At 46.5% G+C, this 15,979-nt stretch overlaps 1 protein-coding gene across 4 annotated transcripts in view; it reads left to right on the forward strand.

Annotated features, from left to right (window-relative positions):
* Positions 1 to 15,979, forward strand: part of ASAP1 (ArfGAP with SH3 domain, ankyrin repeat and PH domain 1) — a 272,495-nt gene that overhangs the window by 252,928 nt on the left and 3,588 nt on the right. For all 4 annotated transcript variants that reach the window (XM_069465971.1, XM_069465972.1, XM_069465974.1 and 1 more), the window contains 4 exons: positions 2,871 to 2,940; positions 6,060 to 6,118; positions 13,165 to 13,664; positions 15,662 to 15,784. In XM_069465971.1, coding sequence (XP_069322072.1) covers positions 2,871 to 2,940; positions 6,060 to 6,118; positions 13,165 to 13,664; positions 15,662 to 15,784 — 752 coding nt within the window. The remainder of the gene's footprint in view (positions 1 to 2,870; positions 2,941 to 6,059; positions 6,119 to 13,164; positions 13,665 to 15,661; positions 15,785 to 15,979) is intronic.

Below are 15,979 nucleotides of genomic sequence, written 5' to 3' on the forward strand. Positions count from 1 at the left end.
GTGTGTGGGCAGCAAAGTTGATGAGTCAGTACTCTTGGTCCTTTCTTTTTTCAGGAGAGACTCACTAACTGCTTTGTGCCAGACATTGTGCTAGAAAGTAGGGTTACCAAGATGTAGAAGACAGAGTCCCTATCTTTGGGGTGCCACTTATAAATCAGCATTTCTATTACATTCCATCACAGAGCTATGAATAATAATAATACCATTTATATTATGCTTCCTGTGGACCGTACTGTGCCCCACACACCATAGCTTATTTGTTGTAATGCTCATACCCATCTAGTGTAGTAGGTACTATGGTTATTCTCATTTTATAGATGAGGGGATTGAGGCTTAGCAGAATAAGCAGTGTCGTCCAAACTCGTACCCACTGTCAGTGAAACAGCTGGAATTCAAAACCAGGCTTGTCTGGCTCCACAGTCTATACCCTTAAGCACTGCTCACAAGACATTGGTCACAAGGGGGTGGTCAGGTCAGCTAGGGAAGAACTCTCACAAAGTGAGTTTGGAAGTGTCCTTTAACGGTTGTGCAGGAATTCAAAGAGTGAGGGGGTCGGGCATTGCAGGGGAAACGAACAGAAGGGGCAAAGTTACAGACACATGAAAACATGCAGTGTCTTTGGAGAATGGAAACTCACTTTGAGTGGCCAGAGGAAGGTTAAATGAGGACTCTGGACACTCGGGCCTGTGGGTATCTGGCAGCAGCCCCTGACACGACGACTCATCTGTGAATGAACACAGCAGAGCCAGGGGGCTTTTGCAGCCCTCTTGGTCTCAGGTTCACTCCTGCATAGCTCATGCAGACTGGGTTCATAATCCCTTGTTTGGAATGTCTTCTACCTGGAAAGGGAATCCGCAGATGCAACAGTTTATTCCCCAAACACAGAACTTGTTACTTGGACAATTTTATTGTTATGGCTCATTTACTTCTGCAAGTGTAAGATTTGACATCCAGCCCTGGACACTCGGCTAGAAAGAAATGCTTACCTGGAAATCACAGCTCAGAGGATTTCGTAAGAGTTGCCAAAGAAGTCTTCAAATACTAAGTTATCGTCTCATAGAAATACATTGATGGTTAGGAGTATCTTATTAAAATTAAACAATTAAATTTGAAAGTCTTTGGTTCTGGTAATGCCAGTTTAGCTTGTTTCTTGTATCTGTGTTACAGAACATTCTGTCCAAGAGATCCAGTCTTAGCACTCTGCTAGCCTCAACCTCCAGGAGGTGCAGTAGGACTGGGTGGGGATAGAGTGGGAGTTCAGAGGACAGGCCCTGGAGGAAGGCTGCCAGCACTTTGTCCTAGCTCTGAGCCTTACCCAGCTACTTAATCTTGGACAATTGATTTTCCTTCTCTCTGTGTTTATTCATATATAAAATGAAGGGTGATTATATTATTTATGTCATATTCATAATTATGAGTACTCAGCATAATACCTTGCTCATAATAAGTGCTTAATAAATGGTTGTTGCTATTATTCATGTTACTGTTGGGGCATCATAAAGGGTAATGAAGAGCACATAGATTTGTTGTCAGGACTCCTAGGTACACCATCTACCCATGGGGCCTACAGCTAGCTACTCCTGCATTTAGCCTCACTTCATTTTCTTTAAAAAGATGATAATGATGCCAGTCTCATGTTGTGAGGAAGGCTAGCTGGGTGGCTATAAAAGCATGTGGGCAACTATTGGTGCTGTTGGGAAGATATTATTAATAGGTCATGAGGATTAGTTCAGTTCTTTTCTCATCCCTGTCCTCTTCATCTCCCCTCATGTTTCTGAGCCACCTGGACCAGCCCCTTCCCAGGGCCACCTGGGCAGTATTACAGATGTCTAGGCAGGGGAGGAAGGGAATCTGCTGAAGAAAGAGAACACTTGGAGTTTCCAGAGCAGCCACTGGAGGAGAGAGCAAGGAGATGAATTGGGGCCCCAGAGACAGTGCATCCCTGCAGGTCTCGAGGATTCCTCCCCAGGTGCCTGACAGCTTGGGGCCCCTGGACTGCCCTGTGCTCCTCCCACCGTAGAATGGGTCACAGACGAGCCTACTTTTATTCTAACCAGTTTTTAGACTATCCTGGACAAAGCACACTTACCTTCACCCGTGTGCCTCTGGTTTTGCTACTCCCCCACTAGCAGTTCCTCACCTAGTGCCGTGATCTCCTCAGAAGGCATTGCCTGCCCCTCTTACCAGTTGGATCTCAGACACTGTTTCCGCTTCATTTCACAGCAACCAACGTTCATTTCATTCCTCATTATTAGTATAGTTCCTATGTGTAAGTCTCACAGGCAAGACCGTAAACTCTGTGAGAGCAGTGACAGTTTGCTTTTGTGCCTTCTGCTCTGCATTTGTGCCTTGCACGTAGTAGATGATTAGTAAATGTTAATGTTTGAATGAATGATGAATCAAGTGACTGAGGGCCTTGCCCGGCAGATGGCCAGTTACCACCACATACTCACAACTTGTGAGTTGTGTGTTTCTTCTGAGTCTGGATACCAGGGGGTGGTCTCCTAGCATGGGAACCTCTAGGTGAACTTGAAATTTTACACCTTTCCCTACCGTTAAACTAAGGACAAGATCCTGAGGCATTGAGAACATGCTGTGATCTTTGAGGGCTTTCCAGGGAGTAGGCTGCTCACCTCTTTGACATCCTCCTTTATTAGCTATTAAACATGATCAGAGCCCAAAACAGTGCATAATTTTATTTTATTTTGTTTTAATGCCAGAAATGCATACTGTGCTGGCTTGAGTCTTTTAGATGCCTTTCTGGAACCTGAGCGATAGCTGTCTGTATGCCAAACTCATATATCCCCACATTGCATTTCCTTGTCTGAGGATGCAATATGCACCTTTTCACATTCAGTTTTCCTTTGTAGGTAACGATGTGGGTCCATCATCTTCAAGTAAGACCACAAACAAGTTTGAGGGGCTGTCTCAGCAGTCAAGGTAAGCCATCTTAGCGCTTCCTCTCTCCTACTGGGCTCATAGATGCAACGGACAGAATTATAGAAATGGGTTTTCCCAGCTTTCCCTGGGCCACTCAGAGTGTAGTCAGCCACCTGGGGCTGCTCGTGATGAGAAACTGAATGTCCAGTCTCCGTGTCACGTGCGTCTTGTTGCTGAGCCATCACCAACAGTTCTCTGCCTGTCCTAGGTCTGCAGACCGTGATTGGAGCAGCACAGCTCTCTGATGATCATTTCCCTGATGGTCACGGGGTCATGTAGTGGTCTTTAACAAAATTCCTGTCAGAATAAGTTTTTATTTTTGATGTTTTAATTAAGCGATTTTTTGTTACTTTTCCTCTTAAATCCTTTTTCAGACTTGAGAATGAAAAAAAGTACTCTTCAGGGAAATCTGATTGCCCAAAGATTTTTCAAACATAAAAATGTGACTGTGTTCAAGTCCTCTGTAGGATTGTTTTTAGGCTGAACTGCAAGCAGTGTTCCTTTCTTCCCTCCTTTCGCTGAAATGGGATACTCTGGGGGATCTTCTGTGGGCAGTATTTATCCAGCCCTACCCCAAAGGGTTTTCTGTGGAGGTGCCATCCGAGAAAAGGACACAAAGAGCCACTTCCAGACCCAAACCTTAGGGAGAAAGAGTCAGCTGCTGTGGGAGAGTTGCTTTCCAAAGTTTGTCAAAGATGAAAGAACAAAACCTCATTTATTTTACTACTGCTGTCTTATTTAATCCTTTAACCCTGTGAGATAGGCCCCATTACTGTTATCCTCAGTGTACAGATGGGAAAACCAAGGCCTGGCGAGGTTCCGTGGTGGACGCAGATGTCCGAGCTGGCTCCCCAGACCCCATGCCCTGTGCCCCTTCCTGACCCTGTGCCCTGCCTTCCATTCCTCAGCCCGTCCTCCTTGACCTCTGCTTTGAGGGACCTTGTAAAACCAAAGTTCTAGGCCGGGCGCAGTGGCTCACACCTGTAATCCTAGCACTCTGGGAGGCCAAGGCGGGAGGATCGCTCAAGGTCAGGAGTTCGAGACCACCCTGAGCAAGAGCAAGACCCCTGTCTCTACTAAAAAATAGAAAGAGGCCGGGCGCGGTGGCTCACGCCTGTAATCCTAGCACTCTGGGAGGCCAAGGCGGGTGGATCGCTCGAGGTCAGGAGTTCGAGACCAGCCTGAGCAAGAGTGAGACCCTGTCTCTACTAAAAATAGAAAGACATTATACGGACAACTAAAAATCTATATAGAAAATATTAGCCGGGCATAGTGGCACATGCCTGTAGTCCCAGCTACTCGGGAGGCTGAGGCAGTAGGATCGCTTAAGCCGAGGAGTCTGAGGTTGCTGTGAGCTAAGCTGACGCCACGGCACTCACTCTAGCCTGGGCAACAAAGTGAGACTCTGTCTCAACCAAAAAAAAAAAAAAAATAGAAAGAAATAATTTGGACAGCTAAAAATATATATAGAAAAAATTAGCTGGGCATGGTGGCACATGCCTGTTGTCCCAGCTACTCGGGAGGCTTGAGGGATGGCTTGAGCCCAGGAGTTTGAGGTTGCTGTGAGCTGGGCTGACGCCATGGCACTCTAGCCTGGGCAACAGAGTGAGACTCTTGTCTCAAAAAAAAAAAAAAAACCAAAGTTCTGGTGGTCATTTTCTCAAGTGGAGAGAGGTGTCAGGCACTCAGAAAGCACTTATAAAACGTTTTTAAACCAAATCAGGCTGATCATAAACTAGAGCCATTTGGTGACTCATTGAGTTTTCAGTTCCCTCCCCCACTGTCCATGCACATGCGCATGACCACCAGCCTTGTATTCGTCTCCAATGGGAAGAGCCCCAGGTCCAAGCACAAGCAATGTTGATACAGAGGATTCTGTGTAAGAAACGTTTGAACCTAGACCTTGGCCTCAGTAACGTGGCCGGGATGAGCATGGTGCTCACACCAGTCATGGCAGCTGTGCTTCCTTGATAAGATGCTGAGGCAGGACACACCAAGAAAACACTTCAGAAATGTTAGAAGCAAAGCCGTCTCATGTTTGCTGTTTCTCATTTAGTAGCAGCTTTATCTCAACAATCTTATTCTCTAGTTGCCCAGAGGTAGAAGAATTTCAAGTGAGCTGAAGAAAGAGCAGTTAAGATCAAGGGTGTTTGAGGGCCAGGACTGAGAAGGAAACACATATTCATTGTCTTTGACTCTTTTTTGTTTGTTTTGGTTGGTTGGTTGGTTGGTTTGGCTTTTCCTTTTATTTTAAATGCAGTTAGGATAGAAGTAAGAAAAAGAAGCCAACTCTTGGGACATCAAAGGACCGAAGGGGAGAAATGAGATAATAAAAGGGGTTTGTGGCAGATGCAGCTCAGGCACTCGGCTGCTGCTGCCTTTCTGACATGCAGTCCTCTTGGTGTCCTCTGAGAATCTCTGAAGCCTCTTGTTACAGGAAAATAGTGGCTTCTCACTGGTAGGCTCCACCTGTAGCACTGGCGGTTGGGGAGGGTTACCATTTGATGATTCAGATGACGTGGTATATGGACTCGTATTCCAGGGAGTTGGGCATTTTCCCCTCACTCATGTGTCCTCCAAAAGGAGGAAAAGGCCAGGGAAAGCCTGGAGGCCCGAGAACCGAGCTATTTGCTTTGCTGAAGTGGAGGAAGTGAGGGCTCTGGAGGTGAGCAGGGCTAGGGCTGAATTTCCACTCCCACCTCTGACCAGCGCGGACCTTCTAGCAGCCACTGACCCTCACCCACTTGAGTTTCCCCATCTGGAAATAGGGATGATGAGAGCTGCTTTGTGGGATCTCGTGTGATGAGCTGCTTCTGTGCTGCACTGGGTCACAACTTAGAATGCTCCGCGTGCCTTCGTAAACATTATCACCTCCAGAAAACAGCTTTGAAATGGAGGAGTCTGGCTTTATCATTAAGAGGGCTTTTTTTTTTTTTTTTTTCTGTGCCTCCCCAGCCCAGCAAATTGAAATATGGCAAATAAACTATAATCTTTTGTTAAAGAAATTTTGAGTGGATGTTTTAGATAATTCTGCATATGCCTTTTATTTCCTTGAATAATATATCACTAATAAGATTCTAGCATTTCTAGATCCTAAATAATTCTTATTTATTAATTAGCACCAGTTCTGCAAAGACTGCCCTTGGCCCGAGAGTTCTTCCTAAACTACCTCAGAAAGGTAAGATTTCTCTTTTTCACATTCACGTGTAATTAAAGTATCACTGCACCCTCCAAGGGGGAAGGGGTCTTTGTCCCTCACTGATCTATCCCAAATACCTGGAGCAGCACCGGGCATGTAGTAGATGCCCTATAAGTATTTGTTAAATGAAGAAAAGTATTTATACACTCAAATTCAGTGATTAGCAAAACACCATACTTTTCCCCAAAAATAATACTTTTGTAGAAGACACATAATTGTAATCCCCGGGTACTATTCTTTCTCCTTTTATAAACATAATCAGAGAGACCTGGGAACCTCTTCCAGCTCTTCCACTTACTAGCTGTGTGGCCTTGGGCAAGTGACTTAGTAGCTTCACTAACCCTCAGATTCCTCATCTGTAAAATGGAGGAAATAATACCTACTTTGTAAGGTTTTGTAAGGACAAAATGAAGTCATGCTTCAGAAAGTCCCTCGCAAGTGGGTGGCAAAGGAATCCTTCGTTGGGATGGCATCTGTCGTGTAGAGCAGAGATACCCATGCTCTGCGAGGCACAAGAAAGCAGTGTCTATAAATGCTGCTGCTTTGCCAAGCAAAGACACTCAGCTCTTTGACCGAGTCTTTTTTAATCCTGACCAGGCTTTTCATTTGTAAAACCAAAATTTCAGTTTTCTTATTACAACACAAATGACAGTGCTGCCTTTCTTTTGTTACCATGCCTCCTTTAGAGTTGCACAACACCTTTACAAGTGCAGGTTCATTCCTTCCTCACGTACGCCGTCAGGGCCCACCTCAGATTCAGACGAGGTTCAGAGGAGCTCGCGGCTGCTCTGTGGATTTTTGGTGTGGGCCGCAAGACTTGTGACCCCAGTCCAGGCTCTGGTGCCTAGTTCGAGGAGAAGTCAAGCTAGGGGTTAGTGTTGGGAAGTTGAAATTCACCACTCTCCAAGGTTCTTCAGTCAAGTGACACACTGGGAAGAGCACGGCCTGGTCGTCCAGGCCCCTGTGTAGTAAGATGAGGGGGGCCCAGATGGCTGCCGATTTATTCTCCATAGAACAGAAAGGAAGGCTTCCCCTGGGTTCACTGAGTCTTTATCCACGGTTGGTTTTTGCCGTGCTTTTTATTTTTAAACACTGCCCAAGGGCTGTCCTGATCTCACAGGAGTTTGAGACAAGTTTCCCAGGCAGTCTGCCCAGATTCCACCCCATGTCGCTCACATCGTCCCCGCCTTTCCAGCCCACTTCCTCTAGCACCCAAAACCCAGCAGCTGCCACCTCTTCCCTGTGTTCATTCCCTTCCTGCCCTCCCTTCCCTCCCAACCCAGCGTCAGTCCACCCCTGCAGTCACTCGCACCCTGCTGTGCTGGATTCTGCCACTGCACTGGCTCCTGTGCCTGCACCTGACGGCCAGAGGTGGCCGGGAGAGGCGCAGTCAGGATGGGGGCTCTACGCATGAGCACCGGCCTCGCAGGCGTCTGGCGCTGACCCCAGTGCAGGTGCCCCCGCCTGCCCCCCGCTCCTCCACACGGTCTCTCTTCTCTTCAGGAGGACTTGGCTTCTGTTTGCCAGCGAGTCGGCACATAAGTCCTGCCTGCCTGCATGTGGCACCGGTGGTCCTAAGGTAGACCCTTTCCCCTCCTGTCCCCCTGGGGACAGCATGCCGGCGAGTGTCCCTGGCCTGCTGCGTCACTGTCCCCTGAACCATCCTGTCAGAGTGCGGCGTGCTGTCAGTACCCGTCTGCACCCGCGTCCCTCCCACACCACCCCACTGCTCTACTCCCATTCTTTCCTTCTCTGTGTGTGCGTGTTTTTACTATTTGAAATTTCTCATAATAAGCATGTACAGAAATACTGAAAAGACTCAGAACAGTATAGTGCAGCCGCCGCCTCCACAACCAGATACTCTTCGCCCATCTCCACAATTACCAGTTTGTGCCTGATCTTGTTCCACCTCGTTCCCAACCCACCCACCCCCGGTAATTCTGTAGCAAATCCCAGGTATCATGTCATTTCCTACACATGCAGTCCCATTATCACATCTAAAATATTTATCACATCTAAAAAATCTAAAATTCCTTAATGTCATCAAATACCCAGTGTTACATTTCCAGTTGTCTCACAAATTTTTGTTTTACAAATTATTTGAATAAGGAACAAAATAGACACATTACAGTTGATTGATTGTCTCCCAACTTTCTTAGGCTAGTGTTTTCCCTGCATCTCTGTCCTTTTATTTGTTGAAGAAACTGAGTTATTTGTTCTGCAGGTTTTCCCAGTCTGGATTTTGCTGATTACAGTCCCATGTGTTTGTCCATTTAACCTGTTCCTCTGTCCTCTGTATTTCCTGTTAATTGGAAGTTGGATCCAGAGACCTGATCAGATACAGGTTCAGGCTTTGGCAAAACCATTTTGTAGGTGGTGGTGTGTTCTACCCAGAGGTACACACCGTCTGATTGACTCTCTTCCTGTGAAGCTTGCAGCTGTTAATGCGCAAAGCCAAGATCCATTCACCCACCCTCTCCAAATCCCTCCACAAGGCCACAGGCCAGTGGTCAGTCCCAGCCCTTGTCTTTCTTGGCCCGTCTGCAGCTTTGCACAGTTGATTGCTCTCTCCTCCCTGACGCACTTTGCATGGGCTCCGGGACACCACCCTGTTCATTCCGACTGCACTGACAGTGCTTTCTCCACCTCTTCTGCTGCTTTCTCCCCATCTCAGCCTCTGAGTGTTGGGGTGCCACAGGTCGTGGTCATGAACTGCTTCCCTTCTGCACCTGCCCTCCCTCCCTAAGTGATCCAGACAGTCTCGTAGCTTTGAAACCATCTGGAAAGCGCCACACTGATATCTCCAGCCGAAGTGTCCCTCCGTAATCTGAACTCACAGACAACAGCCTGTTTGGCCCCGCCACTCAGATGTCTCACAGGGTTCTCAACTTAAAACTTGAATACAGACTCCTGATACCCTCCAGACTTGTTCCCCCTGCTGTGTTCCCATCTGTTTCTAGGTGTTCAGGCCTTAAAACCTCAGAAAGACGCTTGATTCCTCCCCTTCTCACACACCCCACATCCAGTGTTTCCACAAATACTGTTGGTTTTCCTTTCGATATGTATTTAAAACCCAGTCATTTCTCCCCATGTCCACCACTGTCACCGAGGTCCCAGTGACCATCACCTCTTATCGGGACTATTGGAGCCTCCTACCTGGTCTGCGTGTAGTCTCCGCGCTGGCCCTGCAGCCTGTTCTCAGCAGAACAGCCAGACTGATCCCTGTTCAGTCACTCCTCTGTCCCAGGCCATCCAGCGGTTCCCTGTCTCACCCAGAATAAAAGCAAAGTCCGTATGGTAGCCTCCAGGGCCTTCTGTCATCTGAACCCTTCCGCCTGTGTGACCTCTGCCCTGCCCCTGGCCTCCATGGGTATTTCACCCTAACAACCCCACTGGCCTCCTGCTTCTCTGTAAAGATCCCAAACACATTCCTAGCTCAGGGCTTTACATCTGCTCTTCCCTCTGCCACCAGCCTGAACCATTTCTTCCCCCTACCCCTACCCCCTACCGCCTAGCAAGACAGCTGCTGTTCTGGCCCTCTGCACATTTTTGTTCCGCTCTCACCGTATTAGAGAGGGCTCCCCTGACCACACCATTCGGTAGGCTGCTCTCCCTCTCACACACTCCCTTTCTCCCTTGCCCTGCTTTACATACACTCACCCTGTGACACACTCCATGTGTACTTGTCATCCTCTCGCCAGAGTCTGAGCTCCCAGCAGACAGGAACCTGCTCTGTTCCATCTGTTGCTGTGTTTCAAGTGCCTGGAACAGTGTCGGGCACAGCATAGGCCCAGGAAATAGTGGTGGAATGGTCACCCTTTTCCTGTTGGTCTGAACTATTCTTGGGCTAGGGGTTGGTCATCCCTTACTCACTCTGTGACTTGGGGAGGCTCCGCAGCTTTCCTCAGTGTCTCCACTTGGAAAATAGGGATGATGGTGATGTCCATGTGGCAGGGCCATTAGAAAGATAAAGCAACATAAGGAAGCAGATCTCAGGAAGGCTGCCCTCCTCTCCTCTGCTCGGTGGCTCCATCTCTCACCTGCCCAGCATTGAGTCTTCTGGGCTGGTGTGCACCGAGGCCCTGGCCAGCCTCCCCTTCTCCCCTTGAGGGCCGGTACCAACAGCCAGGTTGTTAGACCAAAGCCAGGAGTGGCAGAGAGGGTGAGGGACAGAGCCAGGATACATGACACTGGGCACAGCCATTTTCTAAATGTATTTTTTGGTAAAAAGCAATATTACAGAAACATTAAAGGATTTTTAAAGATGAACAAAGTCACCCGTACATTCTGTAATACAACTCCCTGCTCCCTTCCAAGAACACACATTTTTCTACAGTTGTCATCATAATGAAAGTACAGTCTTACATCTGTTTTTTTCCACTGAGCATTTTAACATAAGTATTTTCCACATGTTCATGAACTCTTCCTAAGCATGGTTAAGGCACACGCTATTCCATTAAGTGCAGGGCCATCGTTTACTCAGCATCCCCTTCTGTTGGAAATTTGGGCCGGAAGTTTGTAGTGAACATCTTCACGTAGGCTTTTTCCTCCTCCACCTTGTCCTCCTCCGTTACGTTCTTAGTATCAGTTCTCAGGAATGGAACTATTACAGTACAGCGTTGTAATCTTAATAGCACGTACTGTGTACACGCAGCTTTTCAAAGGGCCGCGGCCGTCTGCTTTCCAGGCAGTCTTGCCTGCAGGAGGCGGGTGCACTATGACACTACTGCCCTGAATTTTTTTTTGCGTGGGTGGGTGGGCTGGGATTTTCATTCCTTTTCTGTTTTGAATGCGGCTCACTCTAGCAGTGGACTCTTTGTGGTCCAGTTGTGGGGAAAAGCCTGCCCTTTACAGTTTACGCATGCAGTCAGAAAGGACTTTTAATTGGAGAGAGGATAAACTAACTTGAGAATAAAATAGCCACAAAGGTTGGGCAGGCTTCCCTAAAGGAGAGACTATCTCTTTCGTTATTTGTTTCTTATTGTTATTAAAGTATACCTATTTGTTACAGAACATTTGAAAAATACAAATAAGAAAATACAAACCACCTGAAGTCTTACAACCCAGGATAACCAATTTGGCATATATCTTTTGTCTTTTCTTCTGTGCTTTTTAAAGTTTCTGGTTAAGCGGATTTTACACAACAGTATGATTTTTATTGGCTACATAGTATTCCATCCTCAAAGCAATCCCCTGCCATGTGACATTCAGTCAGCAACCTTTTCATCATAAACAACGCTAACCCTAGCACAGACATTTCAGTGTGTGACTTTGATCATTTTTTAGGATAAATTCCTTGAATCAGAGTTGCAGGTGAAGGGGCCTGTGTATTTTGAGGTTTGGCATGCCCGGCACTTACAGTTTCTCTCCTCCCTGACTCACAGCAAGGCCTCCACCCCACGGCCTCAGGGCTTCCCCAGCTTTTTCCCTCCTTACCACCTGCCTCAGATTGTTGTTGAGCCAACTTCAAACTTCCAGGAGAGGAACCTAATTGATCTAGTTTAATTCTCAGTGCCAGACCACATCAGCTGAAGCTCCAGGGCCAGCCCCTGAACAAGGTGCCCTTGCATTTGATTTTTTAGGGACGTGTCCAGGTAGCTCATGAGTGGAGACAGCCCCAGTACAGCCTGTGACAGTTTACAACACTGGAGTTTATCTTTTCTTTTTCTTCTTCTTTTTTTTTTTTAAAGAATGTCTTTCTGTATAGATTGTATTTTTAGAGTCAAATCCTTAGTTTTTCTATGTAGGACAGAGAAATCAAAAAAGAATAAACATTTTTTAATTTAAAAAAATTTTTAAATCCTTAGTTTGATTCACTCAGTGTGCCTAGTCAGCTGCGTCCTTCCTCGGTGCATACTGTATGCTTGGCCCCCATGCCAGGAGCCAGAGTTAACATAAACGAATGAAAATAGGAATCTTGGCCTCAAGGAACCCTGTCCAACAATAATGATACTGCTCTTACATATATAATGTTTATAGCCTGCCAGGTCCTGTCAGTGAATTGTTTGCATATATTAACTCATGGAGTCCTCATGCCAACCCTTTGAGGTAGGGTTTTAGAGATGAGGAAGTCGTGGCACAGAGAGGTGGTATAATTTGCCCAAGGTCACACAGCTACTAAGTGGTAGAGCCACAGCTGAAGATATGTCCTTAGTATACTACGTGCTACGGTGTAGAACTGCATAAATAGCTGTGGGAACGGATAGGCTGTGCAGGATTGTGCGGCCATTAAAGAGAATAAGGAGGAACTGACGGAGAAACTCTTCCAAACCTATTAGGTGGGGAAAAACAAAGCTTCAGATGATGTGTGTATCCCATGTGTGGTTTTTATAAGATTCATAAGCACACGTATGTGTATCACCCAAGTCTAACAGAGGTTATAGTGGCGTGATGGCAGAGAGGGGGCCAGGGGGAGCGGAGAAGAAGCCTTTTGCTTATCTTATATACTGTGTGAATCATATAAAATGGGAAATATTGATAAAGCTATAGAGTGGAATAGAATATACCATTCAGAATTACATACTGCTAGTAAAGGATTTTTAACAGCATGACAAATACTTTTGTTAAAACAATATTAGATAAAAGCAGATGAAGTTATATCTACAGAAAACACATAGAAGAGATGAGAAGGAAATATATCAAAATATTTAAAATGGCTACATTCAGATGATAGGCTTACAAAAAAGTTCTTTTTAACACTGTACTTTCCAACTTTCTGTAATCTGTTTGTATTATGTTTGGTGGGTTTTCTTTTTTTTTAATTCTGCATTAGTATGGACATCCTCTTCTTATATAATTGAGGCATAAAGCCATGAATTATAATACCTTCCAGGCTTCCAACCTTCATCTTTTTAAACAGCCGGCCTGGCCCTGGCCCTGAGCTCCTCCATCCCAAGTGCTCACTTTAGGTCAGTTCCCTGCACAGTGATTGTGCCTCCCTCAGATGACTGTGACAGGAGGAAAGCCGCCCTTCCCTCCTCGTATTCTGTTCCAATGACCTCCCTCTTTGTGATTGTTTCCTGCAGTGGCACTAAGGAAAACAGAAACCAGCCATCATCTCTCCCTAGACAAAGCCAATGTCCCGCCCGAAATCTTCCAGAAATCGTCACAGTTGGCAGAGTTACCACAAAAGCCACCACCTGGAGACCTGCCCCCGAAGCCCACAGAACTGGCTCCCAAACCCCAAATTGGAGATTTGCCACCTAAGCCAGGAGAACTGCCCCCCAAGCCACAGCTGGGCGACCTTCCACCCAAACCCCAGCTCTCAGACTTACCTCCCAAACCACAGATGAAGGACCTGCCCCCCAAACCACAACTGGGAGACCTGCTGGCAAAATCCCAGACTGGAGATGTCTCACCCAAGGCTCAGCAGCCCTCTGAGGTCACGCAGAAGTCACACCCAGTGGATCTCTCCCTAAACGTGCAGTCCAGAGATGCCATCCAAAAGCAAGCATCTGAAGACTCCAATGACCTCACGCCTACTCTGCCAGAGACACCCGTACCACTGCCTAGAAAAATCAATACGGTGGGTGGGCACCAGTGTTCAGGCTCTTACAAATCCTGTGCTGCACTTTGAAAGCTGGCGGGAGGGTATGCTCTCCAAATTATACAAGAGAGGGCAGGGGCTTGCTCACCTGACTCTACCTCCATGCTGTGGTTCAAGCATTCTGGTGGAGTGGAGCCTACTGCTTAAGAACACAGGCTTTGGACTCCAACAGGCTTCAAGACCTGGCTTCAGTGCCTAACACAACCACACGACCTTGGCAAGTTACTTTCTCTGAGCCCTAGTTTCCTCCTGTAATATCTGAGCTTATGGATTATCAAATGCAAATGAGCAGCACTTCCTGGCACATAGACCACTCAGCAATGGTCACTCTTATCTGGAAACCTTGTCCTAGATAACCTTTTCCTTTCGCTAAGGTCACAAAAAAGCAGTTTACCTCTCTGGGTTCTGAGAATCTTCCAAGTCAGTGCTTCTCATTGCATCCTCCAGGAGGAGTGGAAGGCAAAACCCAAAGAGACTTCCACAAATATTTGTAGAAGTTTCATATTCTGTTGTTTTCACGAAATGCTTTCTACTCTATATGTCAATTTTACTTTAATATAAAAGTGATTTTTCCCCAAGATTTTTGTGGAGAAGTGATGCTCCACGAAGATGTCACGTGCTGTACCCCAGGCTGAGGAGCAAAGTTACTGAGGCGACCAAAAGCCCTCCCATTGTACATGGCAGCTCTACCTTTATTCACGTTTTATTATAAAAGTGTTACAATAAGCTAGGTGCAGTGGCACATGCCTGTAGTCCCAGCTACTTGGGAGGTTAAGACAAGGGGATTGCTTGAGCCTAAGAGTTCAAGACCAGCCTGGGCAATACAGCGAGACCCAGTCTAAAAAAAAAGAAAGTTACAATAAAAGTGTGTCACATCAATACTAAAGGAAAAGTAAGAAAAATAAAACCCATCCTCCTGTGGATTTGAGCTGCCACGTTTAGTATGGTGGATGCTTTTACTATTCAAAAGGGAAATCTCCCATGACTCCCAAGCACCCTGACAGCCGCAGTAGCCTTTGGACATATGCAAAATTCCATTTCATTCTACACACTATGTGTTATAGTTTTATTATATTATTTCACGTAATCCTCCCATTGTAAATTAACACAGTTACAGGCCTTCTCAGTTGCTCAGAATCAGAACTAAGTTGCAAAACCGCCACATCCCCAGTTCTGCCAGGCTGCTCAGAGCCCACCAGCACAGGCCAGAAGGGAGCCCAGAAAGGAGCTAGGATTGACAGGGTGATTAAAGGAGAAACCAGGGAACAGAGAGGAAAAGTCACTTGACCCAGAACATTTAAAGAGACAGCCAGCTTTTTTAATTGCCAATTATTTAATTATGATGTGAAAAAACATCCTTTAGAAGGTAATATCTCTATTTTCATCTCTTTGTTTGCAAAGAACTGGAAGTCCAACAGATAAAAGCCCAAGTCAAAACTGGTCAAAAATTAAAACTGTTTCAGGAACTGCATAGAATCCTCCCAACCCCGGCTGGTCCCGCTGTGTTTAACCAGCATGTACTGACTTGGTGTTTTGCATGAGGACTAAGAAATTTGTTTATGCTGCACATTCAGTATGCAGAAGCTGCACATTTTGCGTTACATCATGTTTCCTAAAAACATTTTTAGAGTCTGCTGTCATTTCTGCAAGCTGATGTTGTGGGTGTGGTGGGGACAGAGCGCTTCGTGTTTTTTGGGGAAGCTGAATTTTGATCCCTACACATAATGTTTGCTTTCTGGTGAAAATAACTCGGTGATGCCCGATCGCTAATGCAGGGCAGGTCTGTCATTCATTCCTTGGGAGCACACGGCACACTGGGCGCCTGGCAGACATTCTTTCCACGTTCAAGGTTAAAGAAATCAAGGCTCGGTGAGGTTAAGTCACTTGCCCAAGGTCACCTGTCTTATAAAGAAGGCTGTGCTATTGTTTTCCCTTCAGTCTATTCTTTCAGCTAAAATCCAGCTTCTTTATTTAAGGGGAAAAACAAAGTGAGGCGAGTGAAGACCATTTATGACTGCCAGGCAGACAACGATGACGAGCTCACGTTCATCGAGGGAGAAGTGATTGTCGTCACAGGGGAAGAGGACCAGGAGTGGTGGGTACGTGGCTGCTTCATTCGTTCAGCGTTGCTGGGCAGGCACCGCGCTGGGTCCTGCGGACACGGCAGTGAGTCAGAGCGCGTCCTCGAGCACAGGCTCCTGCCAGCTGCGTCGCTCACCCGGCCATTCGCCAAATGCCATTTGCATTTAGTATCCTCCACCACTGACACGAGCTAGAAAAACAGCATTGGTGCT

This window comes from Eulemur rufifrons, chromosome 3 (assembly GCF_041146395.1).
Source record: "Eulemur rufifrons isolate Redbay chromosome 3, OSU_ERuf_1, whole genome shotgun sequence".
NCBI classification, from domain to species: Eukaryota; Metazoa; Chordata; class Mammalia; order Primates; family Lemuridae; genus Eulemur; species Eulemur rufifrons.